At 39.1% G+C, this 20,551-nt stretch overlaps 1 protein-coding gene and 1 long non-coding RNA gene across 5 annotated transcripts in view; both read left to right on the plus strand.

The window, feature by feature from the left end:
- Positions 1–229: 229 nt before the first annotated feature.
- On the plus strand, positions 230–934 carry LOC124171486. Its single transcript, XR_006867746.1, has 2 exons — positions 230–395; positions 707–934. It is a non-coding gene; the product is annotated as an uncharacterized LOC124171486 (long non-coding RNA).
- Positions 935–11,522: 10,588 nt separating this feature from the next.
- LOC124171717 (CTTNBP2 N-terminal-like protein) overlaps positions 11,523–20,551 on the plus strand; it is a 156,892-nt gene continuing 147,863 nt past the window's right edge. For all 4 annotated transcript variants that reach the window (XM_046550987.1, XM_046550988.1, XM_046550989.1 and 1 more), the window contains exons 1-2: positions 11,523–11,871; positions 14,723–14,824. In XM_046550987.1, coding sequence (XP_046406943.1) covers positions 11,743–11,871; positions 14,723–14,824 — 231 coding nt within the window. In that variant the 5' untranslated portion in view covers positions 11,523–11,742. The remainder of the gene's footprint in view (positions 11,872–14,722; positions 14,825–20,551) is intronic.

Here is a 20,551-nt window from a genome sequence, read left to right on the forward strand (position 1 = left end):
ACCTTAAACACAGATACTTACTCACCATTCGCTATATAGCATTATCCTTACAGCAGCATGAGTTTATGGTAGAAGAATGAAATCGCAAAAATTCAAAATATGCTTAAAAAAATTTATTTTCAGTGCATCTTTTTATTTGCATCCCAAAAAGTTACAGAACAAAGAGACAGTATGCAAGGCCAGATTAAAATAGCAATTAATGGCAGTGGAAGTTTCTCTGCCCCAACATGGCTAGGTATCGTTCTCAAAGAAGAGAGGCTCCTCGGAGACCCGTGGAGAAAATCATCAAGGATTGCACTCCCGTAAATATACCAGTTTGCCTTGTGAACAAATTCTTCCAGCTGGAGCTGTAAATGTGTGGGTTGCTGACACCATTGGACCAAACTTCCTTAGAAGTAAGTTCTTTAAAACAACTATAATCCTATTAATAGCTGGGCCATATGCCATCACTGGTGCTTCGATGAATCACCTAAAAGGCCTTAGTCTAAAAAACTGCCTTTTATAAGGTCTTAAATAATTTTCTTGGGGCCGATTAAGCTTTGGACAGAGTATAATTACAGGTTAGTTATTGTTTCGTTGGTTATTGCATACACAGTAATCTCAACACTAATGAAACAATGAAAGTCAAAACAATAGTGATAGTAAATTAATGGAGAGGATAAAGATATTTCAATGCTTTTATGCTTTCTCCATCCTTCATTTTCAGACTATGCAGAACACTACGCGAGAGCCGGAAATATAAAGGTGGAAGATCACAGTTATGTGAAGAAGCAATTGTACACGAGATTGTGCGAAATTCGAAAAAAGGCAAAGGCAAACTTAAATACGTCTATTTAATGAAATATTAATTCTTAATTACTATCTTTTTTGACCATATATCTTTCTATGTAACCGAATTATATGACTTTAAATAAACCTTTAAAATGTTTTTTTTTCAATGCGATTATTTTATTCGAATTTGATTATAGCACTAGGCCGGAACCAGCCCAGTACCGCTTGGAGCTGGCCCGGTACCGGCCCAGTAATTGCCCAGAACCGGCCCAGTAACGGCCCGGAACCGGCCCAGTAACGGCCCGGAACCGGCCCAGTAACGGCCCGGAACCGGCCCAGTAACGGCCCGGAACCGGCCCAGTAACGGCCCAGTACCGGCCCGGAACCGGCCCGGAACCGGCCCAGTACTGGGCCGATACTGGCATTTTCTTGCCAATTTTGGAAGTATCCCAGTACTGGGCCAATACTGGCCCAGTACTGGGATTTTTCCACATGGGTATAATAGGCAAAATATGTAACTTAGGTATTTATAACGCCAAATATATATTTCTCATGGTTACCAAAAGTTACGAAAATACTTGCTTGCCCCTGTTTTCACTTTTTGTTGCCTAAATTATATTTGCATTCCTTTTTCATTGCAACCATAGTATACATCACTAGCGCAGCGAGGGGGGTTTGGGGGATAAACCTCCCTACCCTTAGAGCTTAGGGAAATTTTAAAGTTTAATCCATTTCTTTTAATTTGATTAATATTACTGATAGAATATATAGTGTGAGCGATCAATAAAATATCCCTCAGAAAGCCGTAAAACTCACCTTTTGAGACATTTATCTGAAAATTATTCTAGGGGAGGGCCCTTGCATATCCCACTTACCCTAGCGGGTATTCCAGACCCTCAGATCCCCCAGTGTTAGTTGCGCCTAAAACCATTTATTCCTGGCTGCTCCCCTGGTGCACAATGTATTCACTAATTATGTTCAGGTATGTTTGAATGGAATTAAAGAAATGTCTATCATTCCCATTAATATCCAAAAGTCAATAGAAAATTAACATCATTACAATATCCACACAATATTACTTTTGGATATTATGCTTTTTCAAAAAGCCAGCACATATCAATATCCTCACAATATCCATACAATATTACTTTTAGATATAATGCTTATTGGATATTGGTAACCATCTATGGATATTATATGGATATCGATTGCTACTAGGGAGTGGCTTCTTGGTGTGATCTAGAAGGCAATGGAGTTGCACAGCTACTTTCTTATGTCCGCCAAGGGAAAGGTTGAGAAGCGACATATTAATAAATTGTTTTACAGGAGAGGATCACAATGGAGTCCAGCACATGATAAACAGTACTCAGAGAGCGACTACTATCCACTTTTCATCGATGAGCCTGCAGTGACTCCGAATACAGCCTTAAATGGTACATACTAGGTGAGAGTGACGGCAGTTCAAGTGCGGGAGAGGAACAACCATCTGCTCCCACTACAAGATGAATGGTTTCTCCTCCTCCTACTTGTGCAAGAGAAGCGGCTTCGAATAAAATGCTTGGAACAGGTAATGAAGGATCTGAAAGAGAAAAACTCCGTGAACATTTAGAAATTGGTTAATCAGTGAACTTACGGGATATATTTAAGGATTGTTGGCCGCTGATATATTTTTAGGATTATTCCTTGGAATTGTAAATTTTTCCAAAAATTAAATGAAGATTCCTTGATGGATACTCACATATCTCACTCACCCCTAAAAATTCAGCAAAGTCATTGGGTAAAATTGATACGCGGAGTTTTTGAAGTTTTCACCACGCCGGTACCACAGTGCACATGACAACCTCGTCGATTCGAAGGCGCGCCACCATAGTAAGCACCGTCACTACGCCGCAGCGCTCGCCAATGGTCCTTTTCCCCGGTACTTTTGAATCACCTTCAGCCAGCATAAGATTTTGAACTCCTACACCAAGAAATTATATTTTCGTCGGCCTCCACCAAATAAAGAAACGTATAACTAATAATTGAAATAGAAGAATCGCACACTGAATAAATGTTGTAAATAGTTACTGGGGGGACGATGGTTTTAGATTCAGGAGGAGTGGTAAATGAACACGACCACACGTGTTGAATAACATGGCGAAACTGCAATTTATTAAAAGAACAGACTTCCGGTGAAGAACAGAAAAACAAATGAATACAGTAATACGATAGTTGGGAGATTACCAGCCATATTCAAACAAAAACAATCACAACACTCTCCCTTAATCTACCAACTTTACATTGCATTTTTACAATTAACCATACCCAGAGGAATAATGCACTTGCGGTGTGCAGTCACATTAAGTGCCTTAGTAAACACATCGGCAATCATTTTTTCAGATTCCATGTAATTGAGGACAACCTTCTTATGCTTAACAAGTTCCCTGATGTGATGAAACTTCACTTCTATATGCTGAGTGCGAGCATGCAATCCATTGTCAGAGGCTAATTTTAGTGCACTCTGGTTATCATTCCATAAAAGAATTGGCCCCTTCCTACCACATAACTCAGAGAGTAACCCCTTCAAGTAAGTGGCCTTCCTACCTGCAGAGTCAATGGCAATATACTCTGCCTCGGTTGAAGACAAGGCAGTTACACTTTGTTTTTTACTCTCCCAGCAGATTGGTCCACCAGCAGACACAAAAACATACCCAGTCACTGATTTTCTGTTGACGTCATTAGCAAATGACGCATCAACAAAACCACAAATATCCGGATTATTCTCAGTCCTTCGGAATTCTATTCCTGCATCAATTGTTCCTTTTAAATACCTTAACACTCTTTTCACACACTGCCAGTGTTCATTTCCATAGCAGTTGTTGAACTGGCTGAGGTAATTGGTAGCATAGGATATATCAGGCCTGGTACACACTGATAAATACAGTAAACTTCCAATCACTTGTTGGTAAGGTACACTATCACACGTTATCGATTCACCCTTGGTCAGTCGAGTGCCAGGAACCATAGGGGTTGACACAGACTTACATTCTGCCATCCCCACCTTACTCAGCAAGTTCAAAATTACCTGTTTTTGGTTCAACTTTACTTTACCATTACCCATTTCTACCCTCATTCCCAGGCAATCCACGACTGATCCTAAGTCTTTTACCTTAAAACAAGAGTGGAGCTTTTGTTTCAGTTTCTCAGCTTGAACTTCATCATTAAAGAATACAAAAAAGTCATCAACATAGACACATATTATAACCATGGATGCACCATCTCTCCAAAAATAAACACAAGGCTCATGTTGAGATTTCTTAAAACCAACACTTAATACGACTTCATCCATTCTCTCATACCAGGAACGCGAAGCCTGTTTCAGGCCATAAATGGCCTTCTTTAACTTATACACTTTACTTGCATCTGAAACAAAACCTTCCGGTTGGTACATGAAAATGTCTTCACTTAGTGAACCATTCAAAAAGGCTGTGGAAACATCCAAGTGATGTACATGCAAACCATGAGCAACAGCAATTGAAAAACACAATCGTAAGGTATCATGTCTCACCACAGGAGCAAAAGTGTCAAGATAATCAATACCATAACGCTGAGAGAAACCCTTAGCTACCAGGCGAGCCTTATACTTGTCCACTTCTCCCTCCCCATTCCGCTTCAATTTAAAAACCCATTTGCATTGCACTATATTTCCACCCTTAGGTCTGTCTACAAGATCCCACACATCGTTATCCTGAAAAGAACTGATCTCTCTTTCCATAGCTTCTTTCCAATGAATTTTATCAGTACCATTTAATGCCTCGGTAACTGATGTAGGTTCTACCTTTTCATCACATGCTAAATATAACTCAAAACCAGGAAATTCCTTCCTTTGCCTTTCCCTCATAGGATACCTCCTTTCACCTTCATCGACATTATTTCCAGGATTTATTTGCACCTCATTTGCATCCGCAAAAGACAGATTTTCAATATCATTCTCTGCTCCATGAATGTGATTGACATTGGCATTTGTTTCACTCTGACAATGAACATCATCACTGACATTACACACTGAAGTAAATGGCAAATCATCATCTAAGTTTACAGGCACAGGCATACTGAAAGAACCCTTCTTCCCTTTACCAATAGCCTTAATTGCAGTGAAACTATTTTCAATGAATTTAACATCACGAGCAACAAGAATTTCTCTCGGGTTTTCAGGATTAAGCAAACGATACCCCTTGGAAGCTGAAGAGTAACCCACAAAGACCATTTTCTTGCTCCTAGGATTTAGTTTATCCCCCCTTATTTCCTCAGGGATTAGAGCATATGCATCAGAACCAAACACCTTGAGCTGATCATAGCTGACTTTCTTACCTGACCACAGGACCTCAGGGACATTGTCAGGGACACTCCTGTGGGGGCTTCTGTTTAATAAGTACACAGCAGTGTTAGCTGCTTCTGCCCACATCTCCTTAGGACTTCCTGCGTGAAAGAGCATGCATCGCACTTTCTCCAGAATGGTGCGATTCAGTCTCTCTGCTACACCATTTTGCTGTGGAGTATACCTTACAGTTCTCTGATGTGTGATTCCTCTGCTTTTAAAGAAATTCTGTAACTCATCACTCAAGAACTCAGTTCCATTATCAGACCTGAAAATTTTCAACCTTTTACCAGTTACATTTTCAGCCATATTTACAAAATCAATCACTCTCTGCTTGGTTTCAGACTTGCTCTTTAAGAAATAAACAGTCGTTCTGCGAGAGAAATCATCTATCAAAGTAAGAATGTACCTTGACCCACTCCATGACTTTACATTAGAACCAAAATCACACAGATCAGAGTGAACAAGACCTAGTACCTCATCTGCCCTAGTACCTCCTTCCTTAGGAAAAGGATTTCTGTGCTGTTTTCCAAGAACACAAGCATTACAATCATCAGCAGGTTCATACTTGAAATCAATGCAATCACTTAATTTATCCCGCAACAATATCATATTTTGCATACCCAAATGACCCATTCTTTGATGCCACAATTCATAATCATTAATATTGCACACAAATGCCTGCTTTGATTTAACATCCAAACGGTATAACCCATTACTCGTTCTACTTGCAGTAGCTAGTTCTGTACCATTACAGACAAAGTCATCATCATACATTTTACAACCCTTTTTATCATAAACAACAGTGATCCCTTTGTCGGCAACTTGACTTACAGAAATCAAATTTTCTTTCAATCCAGGAACATGCACAACATGTTTAAGTTCACAAATGTGATCACTTACATTTAGGTTCACAGATCCAACACCTCTGCTTTTAAGCTTACCGTTATTTCCGACAGTAATCTCAATATGACTGTCAACGTCACGACAATAATCATGCATACGGTCTTCATGGGGTGACATATGCACGGATGCTCCGGAATCTACAAACCAATCTGAGTCACACGATGCAGCCGACAGGGCACACAGAAGACTTCTCAGCGGTTTCCTATTTTCTCCTTTCTTCTCTCCCTTAACCTCGGCTCTGTTCTCGTTCGGATCCCTCTTCTTCTGCGACTGCGGGCATTGTGTTTTAAGATGCCCCTTTTCACCACAGTTCCAGCACTTCCACGCCTTCACAACTGATGAACTCCCAGCCATGGTCGAAGAGTTGTACTTCTTGCCCTTGGAATACAGGGCAGTGGTTTCGGGAACACTCGCATTTTGACCGGCACTCACGCTCTTCCGGTAGCTTTCGTCTAGCAAAATCGTCTTCACACGATCCAAATTTAAGACATTCTCCCCACTCGTGATGGCCATGACAAGATTGTCATACGAATTTGGCAGCCCCTGAAGCAACATTGCTGCAACAAAGTTTTCCGCCATCGGCTCACCGATACCCTCGAGCTTGTGTGCCAACATTATCACCTCGCTGATATAAGTGTCCATGGTTTCAAACTTTTCGAGCCTCATTTGGCACATAGAACGAAGCAGGGATACATACCGCCACTTGCCTTTATCCTCATATGCCTTGGATAAAGCATTCCAGGCATCCTTTGCCGTTTTAGCTGGCCTTACATGGGGATATACCACAGGCTGCACCATAAGGCAAATGTCTGCTAAAGCTTTCTCGTCCCTACGTTCTTTACCTTCGCCATTATCACTTCCCTGGACACAACTCCACAATCCATTACGACGTAAATAGTTCGTCATCGCGAACGACCAGTCATAATAGTTTTCCCGCCCAACGAGTTTTTCGAAACCATACGCCTGCGAAGTGACCTGAGATTCTTGCATCTTTGCTACCACACGGTTTACCACAAAAATAAAGAAATCTGAATTCAGCAGCGCAGTGGAAAGTGCGCTGGGCCCATAACCTGTTGTAAATAGTTACTGGGGGGACGATGGTTTTAGATTCAGGAGGAGTGGTAAATGAACACGACCACACGTGTTGAATAACATGGCGAAACTGCAATTTATTAAAAGAACAGACTTCCGGTGAAGAACAGAAAAAAAACAAATGAATACAGTAATACGATAGTTGGGAGATTACCAGCCATATTCAAACAAAAACAATCACAACAATAAAGCATCGATATCGTTAGAAAATTGACGATAGTTTTTGGGGAAAGAAAAACAAAATAAAAAATAAGTATTTAGAGTGAAATAAATGCAATGGAAACTGGAATATCTTTCTACTTAAATACATGTAAATAAACGCAAGTAAATAATATGACGATAAAATGCAGGCGCAGCGCACGCACACGGCCTGCAAATAGCACTGCCTGTACTTTAGAGTTAAAATCGATACGACAATGGCGTGATTTCACACGATCGAAACTCACTCCCATTCCATTCTCATCTCGGTTTCCGCTTCGAACCAGAGCTGAAGCGCTGTAGAGAATCTTCCGCGGCTCGTCTACGGTAATTTTTAGCGTATGACAGTTCCCCTCGTTTCCCTGTAGACGCCGTCCTCACGGTTTGGCGTATTCGTCGCTATTAAAATGATGACGAATGCGCAATAGGGAAATTGCATACTTTTTATAAACAGTATGCTGATATACTACAGTAAACACAGTACCGCAATATACTTTTTTCCGCTTAAAATTCAGTTTATACTCTAGAAAATGACTCCCAAAAGTCGCCCGAGTTTCGCGGGCTAAAAAATACCGCCCCCACTAATCTTTGGCTGTGACGTCATAGTTCAGTACGAGTCCAAGATCCAAGCCCACTAACTGCAGGTTTGGAAGAGCCACGTTGCGTTTAAGGAGAACATGGCTGAAATAAGGAAAAATTACAAGTGGTGCATTGTTCCTCTGTGCAATAACACCCCAGAAAAAAATTTTCGTCGGCATTCCCACGGAGGAAATTAGAATAATAACCTCGATGCATGCCGTCTGTCGGGATGAGCGTTACGGAAAAATAAGAGTATAATACACTGAATGATGAACCCGTGTGCTATGTGAGCGAAGATAACTTTAATATAAATAATATTTCCGTATTTCATCGACTGAATAACTTGAAACTGAGATTTTTCGATAATTCGGCCGCCGTAGAATAAAAACTCAACTTCTCAACAAAAATCGCGATAGGTGTTTCTCGATGGTTACGATCACAGTCTAAACATGTTTAGACTGTGGTTACGATGGACTCAAATTATTTATGGCACTTGTTCAATTTCAGTTACGGAAGGACATAGGAAATTCCATGATGTTTAAAATCAAGGGAGGAAATATGAAAATACAGAGCAACGTTGATCCTCATGCATTCGAGTGCCAGCCAAGAAGACAGCGTTTTCTTCTACTGTCGGCGTCAAAATGATGTGCCGCTGTACTTTGCAAATTTATATCCTGGCTTCACTGCATGCTATAATAATGAACTATACGTCATTTTAAAGGAAATTTTATCCTAAATTCTGATTTATTTTATTACAAAAAAATTCAAAAATGTAGACACGGCCAGTGCAATAAATGACTCCGCGCACCGAAAAATTAGCCGTTTTGTCAACTTCATGAACTTTGCAACTCAACCTAGGGAAAACTACTACGTCTACAGCATTCATCTTCCACATTAATCTACACTCATCAGTGCGGATTAATAAAATGGCTTTTGGGTATTTCTAGAACTTATATTTTGTTATAAATTAATGAAAATATTCAAACATTATCTTGTCCCATAGTTTACCCCGAAAGATAAAGGAAGTTGTAGATGGAAAAAGAATGGAATCCAGAGGTGGTCTCAAAAAATGAATCGCAGCATTCTTTTGATTTTATTCTACGCCGTTGCTTGCTTTTCAGAAAAAGTCGAGTCACAAGAGGAATGTTCCGCGGCCCTTGATTTGGAAACTGTGGAGATAGAGGAAGACGTGTGGATCAGCAATTCCCATTTAGTTGGTTGTCAGGATATGTCAAAGTTTATGGTACTAAAATTATTGCAATCGAAGCCCTTAGGTTCTATGAGAAAAATTGACAAATCCTATTCTGCACATCAACGGGCACTCAACATAAAAACCACCAAAATTTACTTCAGTGCTATTTGTCTAGTTGCCACAAATATGCCCACCTTGATAGTTTTTGTTGATGAAGTTTCAGTACTAACGCCGTGGAGCACAATAAATGACAATAAGATATGAAAATAAAAGAAATTTATTAAATAAAAATATACTCATGATTATAAACATAAAAATGAAAGTCTTGTTAAGGAATGGCCGCTCAATTCATTTGCCTCTTTGGCTTCCTTCCTGAAATTAAAAGGAAAAAACATTACATACTGATATCTAATAAAGTGTTACTTCAAAATTTGACTGTTTAAGTTTGTCTTAATTTAATTTTAGAGAAGTTGAGTACTTACCTCCAGCAGCAGAGTATAAATAAAGATATGTCTTTTTTTCAACTCTCTCGTGCTTCGCAAGGAGTAGATTGCGAGTCGTCGAAATCAATCGTGGAAAGTTGATTCATCGCGAACCACACGGATTTCAGCAAAATCGACGATATCACTTCACCCGCAAGAAAAATTCCCGGCTAAGTAGCTAATTTTGATGTAATTGAAGTAAAGTTCACTTCTTCATGTTCTTAGCGTCGATCTTACATCGACGTATCCATCGTACAGCGTAGAATTCAGAGCACGTAAACAAGTAATGTTACAACCGGTTCAACACCAATGCTCTAACAAAGATGGCTGAGTATCGGCGGAAGTTGTTCTTTTGACCATACTTTACCAAAATAATAAGCAAGCTGGAGCTATGCATTGCCGCTGTAATGTCAGCATAAATTTTTATATAATTTACGCATTCATATTCTCATGGAAATGATAGTTGATCGTAATATGAAATAATATAGGAAATACTTTCTCCTGTCAATGACTAGTTTAAGTCCAGCCCTGTCGCAGTGGTTTGAGCCATAGTACAGATCCAGTCATGTTTCCCAGCCCAGTCACAGTCCACTTTTAGCCACAGTACACTTCCAGTCATGTTTTCTAGCCCTGTCACAGTCCAGTTTGAGCTATAGTACAGTTCCAGTCCAGTTACCCAACCCAGTCACAGTCCAGTTTGAGTCATAGTACAGCTCCAGTCATGTTACCCAGCCCAGTCAAAGTGCAGTCTGAGCTCTAGCACAGTTCAAGCACAGTGATCCAGCACTGTTACAGTACAGTTCTTCTCAAATTCTAGCTGCCATAGTACAGTCTAGTACAGAAAAGTGTACTGTGACTGTGCTAAACACAGAGTTTAGTCCAGTTACAGTGCAGATTTAGTGCAGTCGCAGCACAGATTTTTTTGTATGGGAATACACATTTCACATGAGTATACGCTTTCGCCAATATTATACGCAAGTCTCACTTTGTTATGAACTATAAGACATTTCAGATGCACATCAGCTACCTTTCCATTTCTCGGCATCGACTTTCGGCGCCGACGAAGTCTACAGTTTCACTAAAATACTCTGTTATCATGATGGAATCAGTAACAGGAAGCTTGCTAGGATCAGCCTAGGAATAACCATATTCCTTCATCTTTACGCAATCTATCGCTTTCAATGAAGGAGAAATAGATCAAATAATAGCCCTGAAGTCACAATGAACAACTCCGATACGTCTGCACTTCAATAAATGAATCATAACCACGCCGTCGCTTGTATTCAAGTATGCAACCTCTACTATGGCCGTGCCGCCGTACCTCGTACAGAACTATGACGTCACTTTTCTACCAGCCAATCATCGGGCGTTTTCGATTCTCACTTGCATTTGAAAATTATCGTGAACTTTAATGCATTAAATATCGCAAACCACGTCATAAAATAATAAAAAAACTTTCACCGAGGTATGCAAACATATATTTCTATATAATTTTGGGGTTATTTGTTATATCTGAAATATATGCAAGTTCCCTATTCCTCGAAAGATTCCTCATTTATAAAAGAGCGACTGCATCACATGAATACTGACGTTTATTAATTAACCATGATCACTCTTCGCAAAAATATTAATGCCTCGACTTCCTAATATAAATGCACAAATACTAACAGAATAGTTATCGTAAACTTGACTGTTACCACAAAATTCGAAATCAAGGTAAAATTTATTAACTTTAATGATAAATTATCAATAATGGCAAGGATGGAAAAATTGCGACACCCATATATACGCTAAATGCAATGAAGTGTGCCTTTACGAGGCCTTAATTATCATCATTGATGCGCGAAGAACATGCGTCGGTTGGATCATATGGACGATATGGACCATTCCGGGATTCCGGATTCCGGTGCGTTTGGGTGCGTTCCACCGGTTCCACCAATGGGAATCAGATGCTTAGTGGACGTTTGCTCGGAATGAGGCTACGTCAAAGTAGGGTGTCTCTCGGTGTCAGGGACGTAACCGACGTTGGAAAAGTTAAAAACATGTCTTCCAATGACTTGATAATATCAAATTAATATGTATTACTTATATTTAAGATTTTATTATCTTACCTTGGAGGCTAAGTTGTCAGAAATACCTGAAAAATAGTAATTCAACATCACAAGATGGCTTCTAACGTGAATCCAAACAGACTACAAAGCCAAGGGACTCCTACTAAATCTCCGCAACACATGCAACAACAACAGAGCTCCGGTTTTGAACAATTGGATAAGTCCTCCAGCAACACTTTAAAGGTATATGGTGCATTTAACTCAATAGAAACGTAAAGGAGGATCAATGACACTCCTTTGCTGAGATCTGTAAATAAGCTGTTTTTTGTGTTCCTTTGAAGTTCAGGGACAATTTGTGGTAAGTTTTTGTACTGTGCACATATTCTCAAAGTCTGCGTCACTATTTAATATTTGTCTCTAATGAGGGGTACTTGATGTACTTAGTTTACTTTAATTGTAGTGTTACATTGAGGAATGGAAATCGGATGTTTACCTTGCGTCCTTAGGAGTAGAAGTATTGTTTTATTTATATATCGTGTCTATTTATTAGGAAGCACATATCGTTTCGAATGGAGCGTTTACGGAATTTGGAGTAGCAGATAAATACTTGTTTTGTGGGTTGCTAGATTTGTCCACCTTAATTTGTTTGTATTTGCGAAGTAGGTTGCTTGGGATGCCGAAGTCATTGTTTTTTTATTAAAATAATGCTATGTGGGGAGTTACAGTTCAAGTTGTAAACATATTCGCATTTATGCCTTTCCTATATCGATTTCTGCTGCTTAACGCATTTTAGTTGGAATCAATTACTACCTGATTGTCACTCACTCTTTGCTCAGTGGCTATGTTGGTAGAATAGAAATTTGGAGCTCTATTTTGGAGAAATTGATTATTTCAAGCTACCGCTTATGAGCGAATTAACTGCATTTTTTAGTCTTGCCGTAGGTTTGTTTTAGTCGATTCGCTTCCGTTACACATAGAAAAAAAATTTTAAAAGTAAGGTAACATGTTAAAGTTGTTGCTAGTTGGGTTATTGACGTTTGTATTCGTCACATCCGTGTGTTCAAATATCCAGGGAGTCTCTTGTAAGCCGTTATGATTAGGATGAGAACGACATCCACTACAATAAACCTACAGTGTGTCAGGTCTCACTGCAGGTTTTATTTTTGATCTCTCTCTAATGAATTGCAAAGGTTTTCCAAAATTAAATCATTATATGTCATTTTTGAAGGATATTTGTTGACATAAACAATTCATTTCTTATTTTATGGTACACTATAGAAACGATCATGTTCAGAGCATTCTTGTGCCATGCCTATAAACCTGAATTATCATGATTGATATATATGTATAAATTTAATACCAAATTTTGTGAAAGAATATTGATAGTGGTATTTTGGATAGAAAGAAATGTGTAAGGTATCGTAACCGAGCTAATCGCTTGAAAATCACTTCTAGTTAGCTAGTCAATCTTCCTGTGTTAAAGAAAAGAAAGAAAAAATTTACTCATTTTACAAGGAAGCAAGTACTATGCAATCATTAAATAAGGCGCATAAAATATAGGCGGGGAGAGCCTCCCTTGACTGGTGCAGGGGAACCAAGTTTTCATGATTTATGGAAATAAAAATAAAGGTATGAACACCAAGTATGCATAGAAAAAGAAGCATTTAGCTGACTGAATAGATCAATAATCTTGAATTGAATACAAACTATGGGATCAATGAAGCCTTTTAGTATATTGTTAAATTCGTTGTACCCTTTAGGGTTTAAGTTCAAGTGAAAGAAATGAGAAAATGAATAGACAAGGGTGTATCACAACTACTTTCTTCCTCAACCATTTCAAACGCTAATTCTGTTGAAATTAAAATTGAATATCTTGCAGTTCCTTTATAATACTCATATGTTTACAACTTGGTCTGAGGACTTCACCTATTACTTATATTTCATATTTATTTTCATATGTATTTGTCCATGAGCCAAGACCTAATTGCAAAGCAATATCTTTATAAAATGATGTATGATCTTAGGTTTTCCCGGCATATAAGATGTAGAAAAGTTTCTCAGGTTTTCCACCGGTTAATGTTCTCTATGTCTCCCGACTTTTCGAGCAGCGAATTGCTATTCAATCTGAGGGGATCATTCAGACTGAAACTGATCATTCAGGTGATCCCCTAAGGATGAACAGCAAGTTGCTGCTCGAAACATTAGGAGACATGGAGAACATAAACTGGTGGAAAACCAGAGAAAATTATCTGCACTCTTTATAAAATATGTGGTATCATATTAATGATAACCTAATACATATTGCACAAATTATGAAACCTTGAAAAAACAATAAAATACAAATAAAAACAATCACATTGTAGGGTGACAAGAAGTAAGTAACTGCATGGTAATTTGTTTACAGTGCTCTTGATCTTGATTATTGTGTGCTTAACCAGCTCCCTGCGATTATTTTGTCACTTTACAGTAATACCTTGATAAAAGGTACATAAATATGCAGACTTAATGTAGTACGTTATCCTGTTAATATAAGAATGGAACACCATGGTGAAGAAATAACAATGGTGATAATATTGAGACAAGAGTGTGAACTGTTCTCTAACTTTTGTGTTTAGATTGATGATTCTCCTAAAACAAAAGTCAACAAAGTGTCAAAGAGTGAAAATCCATTGGGAACAAATAGTATGTTGCAATTTGCTTATGACATTACTGTCAGATGTCAGCTTAGAAACAATGAAAGAACTGAGTCTACACTTATTGGCAGGAGGAGAGAACAGACTAAGCCATCCTTGGAGTATGAAAGAAATAATAAAATGACCAAATCAAAGACCTGATTCTAATAAGTAAATATATTTACAGCTCAGATGTATCAAGTGTGGAAAGAAGGATCAAAAATATACATGACGGTACAATTTGAACATTAGATGACAAATAATGGCATAAAATAATGTCTTTTAGTAAATGGGAGCCTATAATTTTTCCTGTCATACACAAGTAGTTGCTTATTTTTCCTAAGGACAGTTTTTGGTAGCTACTTTACTCCCTATTTTTAAACTAATGATCAATTCATTGACATTTTTCTTTGTGTTTGTAGAGGAATCCTAAAATGGAACTGAATAAAGCTGATCTTCTGAAGCTGATGAGCTACCTAGAGGGAGAGCTTCAAGCAAGGGAGATTGTGATTGCAACTTTGAAGGTGGGTTGTCCTAATTGTTTTGAAGCATAACGATTTTGCTCATATAACAGCTTGTCTGTCTGTGTAATCTATTGTTATTCATTTTAAAGTATATCTCAACTGTTATAGTTTACCCATTATTAATGCTAAAAGAGTTCGAGAACTGGAATACAATAAAAGTTCATTCAGTTTTACATTTGCTCAGAAAAGGCAGTAGCTACTATTCCTGTGTGAATGCATTCATTAGTGGTACATTGTGGAACGTCCATGCTTTGTTAATTTTGTAAGGAATTTAAAAGTGAAACCAGCAACTTGAAACATGTGGCTTTTGTTCAATGTTGGGTGTGAGAGACCCTGCTCCTTTAAAGTCCATTGAGTATATTTTTTACCTTAAGTCTTTGGAAGTGAAATGAATGCCAAAGCACCTCTAGTCATGTTTGTGTGAAGCAATATGGAAAATTTTATTCACCCATTAACGCACAGTTCCTTAACTTCATTTTTTAAAGGGCTTGGAATTCTGCAAAAATGCATTAAATATGTTGTGATGGAGGGTACTTCGTAATCAGTGAAAATTAATAGATAAAAAAGTGCCCAAGGAATCTGGTTATTATATCTTAGGGATCATAAAAACTTTTTAAGATCTGTATATGTTTTCAACACCTAATTTTCTTCCATGTTTCTTGTTAATTACAGTGCTACTTTTAAAATTTTGCCCAACACATTGTGTTACTAAATTTCTTTTGTTAGGTCGTGGTGAACTCTACTCATGTTTTTCACCTGTACTCAAATAGGAGTTTTTCTGTCGAGCAATTCTGTTGGGAATTGTGGTAGTAAACCCATCCTGGTGATTTACCTGTAAGAATGGATATAATGGTGCCAGGAATTCTGCTCTCAGCCATTGGTTGTGAAGACATTAACTCAAAACGTTAGAGTAGAAGTCCATCATAATGAGTGCTGAAGGTCTCTGGTTCATTACTTGTTATAACATTAATTGAGGGGGTAAGAAGCTAAGGGGTACAAGTGATTTTTTTCTAAACAGAGTTTGGCACAGAAATAAGGCAAAGAAAACAAAAAATATCAACTTGATATTCAGTGCAGTGGAACCCTGATCTATCGTTCCTGCATTGATCGTTTTCCCGCTTTCATCGTTTGCTGTTTGTGGTCCCAAAGAAAGTTCCATAAAGGCAATGTAATTTTTTCCAGCATCCATCATTCCCCTAAGTATCGTTTTCCCGCATTGGTCGTTTGAAGATCTCGGTCCCGTCGTATAATTTTCCCGCATCCATCGTTTGACTAAAATGAGAGGAAGTGTTTACAAAGTGTTATTTGTGGCTAATAACGACAGGCACCCCCCAGGAGATTTAATTACTATAGGGAGAAGCTGAGTGCCGTGGGATAGTTACATTAGCGCATTTCCCAAGATCCACTATCCCCCTCCATTCATCACTCGCCTCCCCCCTGTGAAGCTTTACTCTTCTCCAAAATAAAAAAAAGTCCCAGCTCACTCAGGGATCTTATTACGAAGACCTTAGATACGAAAAAAATATCAAGTTCCACGAGAACAAAAGAAACGTGTTTCACGCCGCCCCCCCCTTTTCTCACCCACTGACCTTTTTCAGCCTACCTGCTTCAAACTTCCCAGTTTCTGGAGGTCAACTGGTGCATGAATCACCTATTAGCCCAAAAGGTCTCTGACAATGAATTTCGGCAATTGGCATTAAGTATACTTTAATAGATTGAAATATTTGTAAAGTGCACGTAATTCAAAAAGGAATGAGACCAAACACAATGTATTTCTAATGTTATTTAAAGTTGCCCTCTAATTAGGACAAAAAATTTCATGGCACAGTCATATGTTTATGCTTCACCCTCTGCAGTATATTCTGCATAAGACGTACGCGTAGCATCAGTTCTGAACTTCATCTCGCACGAGTGGTTCCGTACTTTCCATGGTGGGTTGACTTCAAACTAGCGAGTGTTTTCCGTGTGGGTTTGATATAGTAAGGTTTCATTTTTATTAGTTTTATTTTTATCCGTCTTTGGACCATCGCCCTTCCGAAGAAACAAGTGAGTTCTTTAAAAGATGGACTGAAAATAATTGAATATGAAGAAAAGCATCCGGGATAGAAGCACGTGAATATTGGAGAACGCTTCGGGCTTTCTGCTAGCACATGATGGTAGGGGTGAGGGTAGTGCGAGCTACCAGGTGAAAACAAGAAGTGGGATGAAGCCGAGGCTCAGGTTGGCGTGCCGCTGACGATTAACGCAACATTGTTCATGTTTTACACATTGCCTAAATTGCATGAAAAATATATTTATTAGACAGGAACATTACAAATACACCCATGTCTCGTATAGCGCAAGGGATGCGTTCCTTGGGGTCTTTGCGCTATACGAATTTGCGTTATACGAGAGCGTTTTAACATTGAGAAGATAGGGATGCGTTCCTGGTAGCATAGGTCTTGGGTATTCAATTTCCTCTAAAACATATATATTCCCATAAATAGCCTTAGAAAACATTAATTATATAAATGTTTATAGTTTAAAACATCTTTAAAGATAGTATGCACGCATTTGAAGACTTTTATTCACGTTAAAAAAAATTCTTACGTGCTTTTGAAATTCCCTCCTGCCGTGCGGGTGGGCTAACATCTGCTATCTCAGGGGTTCGTAATGTATTGCCGGCAGTTGACGATTTTTCAAACCAGTCTAAAAACATCTATTGTGTCACCCAGGCCCTTTTGTCGCTCATCGGAATGACAGGCAAATGCTACTTTGAATGCCATTTCATAGCTAGCGGAGTTAAAGAATGATATATCATTTTAATTTGAAGTCCTCCGAGTCATTAGCAGCTACGTGAAACAGTCTTTAAATGCCTTGAAACCTGACCCAGGTTTTCCTTCCCTGAAAATGAATGAACGAGAAAGCATTCTTTTCCAATAGAATATCATCTCGTCAACACTAAAAACTAGTTGAGGGGGAAAGGAGCCACTTTCAATCACAGCTTGGAGTTCATCAGAAAATGTTGTGGTGACTGCGTTATCAACACTTGCAGATTCACCTGATATCGCCGCACTGAAAATACCTGCTTGCCGTTTAAATTCTGGAACCAACCAGAACTTTCACTAAATGCCTCGGAGCGATTACCACTCTCGTCTTTTTGCACTGATTCACTATGAACTTTCCGTATGTGTAGACCGCTTGGTTGAAGTTGGTGCGGCTGAGGTCACAGATGTTTTAACTTCGTCTTTATTCAGAATAAGGCATCGTGCGTTTAAACTTCCGCACTATATCGCTTTGACGTTCTCCATTTTCAAAGCAATTGACCTATGTCAATTTCTCTTCTGGGTTTATGGTTTTTCTTGATAAATTCTTGATTTTTCTACCGGAATTCCTATTTTTTTCCATTTTATCTTGGTTTTTACTCTGCATGGCTCTATCGACAACACCTTCTACTGCTGAACTGAATTCTTGAGACGCAGAGGGCCTACGACTGCGGGGAGGGAACGAAGCTATTGTGTTTGAGACTCTACAGCGGACCCTCTTATATGTTGATGCTATTCATGCGCAACTCGGCCACCGCTCCATTTCTCCCCCGTGAATACCGATGACCTTGAAGGCTTCAGCGTAGACTCTCTACCTGGAAGTCAATCGCCCGATAACCTATGACGGCAAAAATTACGTCTCAACCAGTATTGCTTAAAAAAACTCATTTCCACTAGCCCCACGCTTAATTAATGATCTAAATTAACTCATTCTGTTAAGGAGACGAGATAAATTACTTCGGTCGGCCGGCTATCTGGACCCAATGACGAGTAATACTTTTGGCCATTGCACAGCAATGGATTTCGATTAATATATAAACAAAAAAGAAGATTTGAGGCAAGCAATAATATTAATATGCGTAAAATGATAGAAATTTCGTGTGTACTTAGCGCAAGTTCACGTTTTATCACGAGAGCGTTTAAGATTTTTGATTAGGCTACACTGCGTTGCAATGTTTCCCCGAGGAACGACTTTGCGCTATATCGAAATTGCGCTAATCGAAATTGCGCTATATGAGACATGGGTGTATGTAATTGACTATTTTTGGCCTATATGATCCATCTCACAACCAATCACTGCACCGGCGAAAGCGGTTGTTTTAGGCATAACATGCACATTGCTCTTGTGAATAAATGTACTGGAAATGGCGTTTCATGGATTTTTACATCAGAGAGAAATCCATAATGGCAGGGTAAATGCCGAGTGGAGAGCAAACATTTTTTAGCGAGTTGGCGTGTTCCTTTAGGATATTTGAAAGAGATATTATTTGAATCAACAATATGACCTAAGTGTCTTGATATAGAACTAGTATTCCTGTAATTGGCTAAAATCTTGTTTGAATCCTTTAACAAATATCATAATCACCAGCCAAAATCCTGCGTTTCCCGGGACATAGGCAACCTAGCCAAACATTCCCACAATGATCGTTTTCCTGCATTCATAGTTTTTTTTTTCATCCATCCCCCTGAAAAACGATTGATTGAGGTTCCACTGTACTACATTTGATTTCCGCTTGATGCCAGCACAACATAGGGATTCACTCATATCCCATACCACCTTGTCCGGTATAATCCTCAAATTTCCACAGAGGAGAATGACACCTCAGTAGCTCAACTGACTTAAGCACTTGACTGGAAAGGGTAGTTTCCTTTATAAAAAAAATGAAAGGAAATATTCATATTCGAAATATTCATATTATACAAATTATTTTGTTTTAGAAAGCACAGTGTAGACGAATGTTAATGGTCAATTTTAACCTCATTTGAAAAAGGCCAGATTTGCGGCCATGTGATGCCACTCCACGTGACGTCACGGGGACCCAGATGCTATAAGAGTAGTCAGGAGTTTTACATCGTCTGAGATTACCAATACATGAGGTACAGAGCTCAAGGAAACATTTCTTAATAATCGCCTAATAAAGTTGCCCATGGTCGCAAAGTTTCCTTCGTTTGATAGGGTATTATACCATTTTTCTGAACTGATGGCGGCTGACCTTGAGCGCGCTCGAAACCCACCCACTCTTCTAGCCAATCACAGGAGAGCGATAGTAGAAAGTTTGTAGGAGCCCGCAGTCTCTCTCCGAACTCCGTGCAGTGCAGATCGCTCTCCAGGTAGCAGTGTTGCCTAATCGAATAGCTCAGCGTTCGTCCGAGAATCTTCCGCCGCCCCCAAAAGTACCGTTATTCTCAAGGCTGGCAACTCCGGTCGGCCGGATGGAGGGGAAAAGGGAAGGGGATGGAGGGGAAGGGAGAAGTGGAAGGGGCAGCGCTTCTGATTGGCTGCTTGCTATTTTCCACCCAGCCGCCATCAGTTCAGAAAAATGGTATAATAATCCTTATTTAAGCCAAGCGCTACCTGCCAGCAGGTTACTCTGCAACCTGCTAGCAGCCTGCATCGTATCAGCGCTCAAAGCCTCGCCCCAAGGTCACCTCACACGCCGCCAGTGGGAACCAGAATGATGTCACATGCGCTTTTCCCGGCATTCATACTTAGCCGTCGCGTTTTTGTGCACTTCAAAATTTTCACTTTTTATTAAATGGCTATAAATAGATATCGTCATTTAAAAATCTATGAGGATGAAATACCTACTCCAGGAGTAATAATCTTTCGATTTAGGCAATAAAAAAATAATAGGAAACCACCCTATTGGGGGATCCAGGTTTGAATTCTGGTCAAGACGAATGATTTTTTTCTCTGTGGATT

This window comes from Ischnura elegans, chromosome X (assembly GCF_921293095.1).
Source record: "Ischnura elegans chromosome X, ioIscEleg1.1, whole genome shotgun sequence".
Lineage (NCBI taxonomy): Eukaryota > Metazoa > Arthropoda > Insecta > Odonata > Coenagrionidae > Ischnura > Ischnura elegans.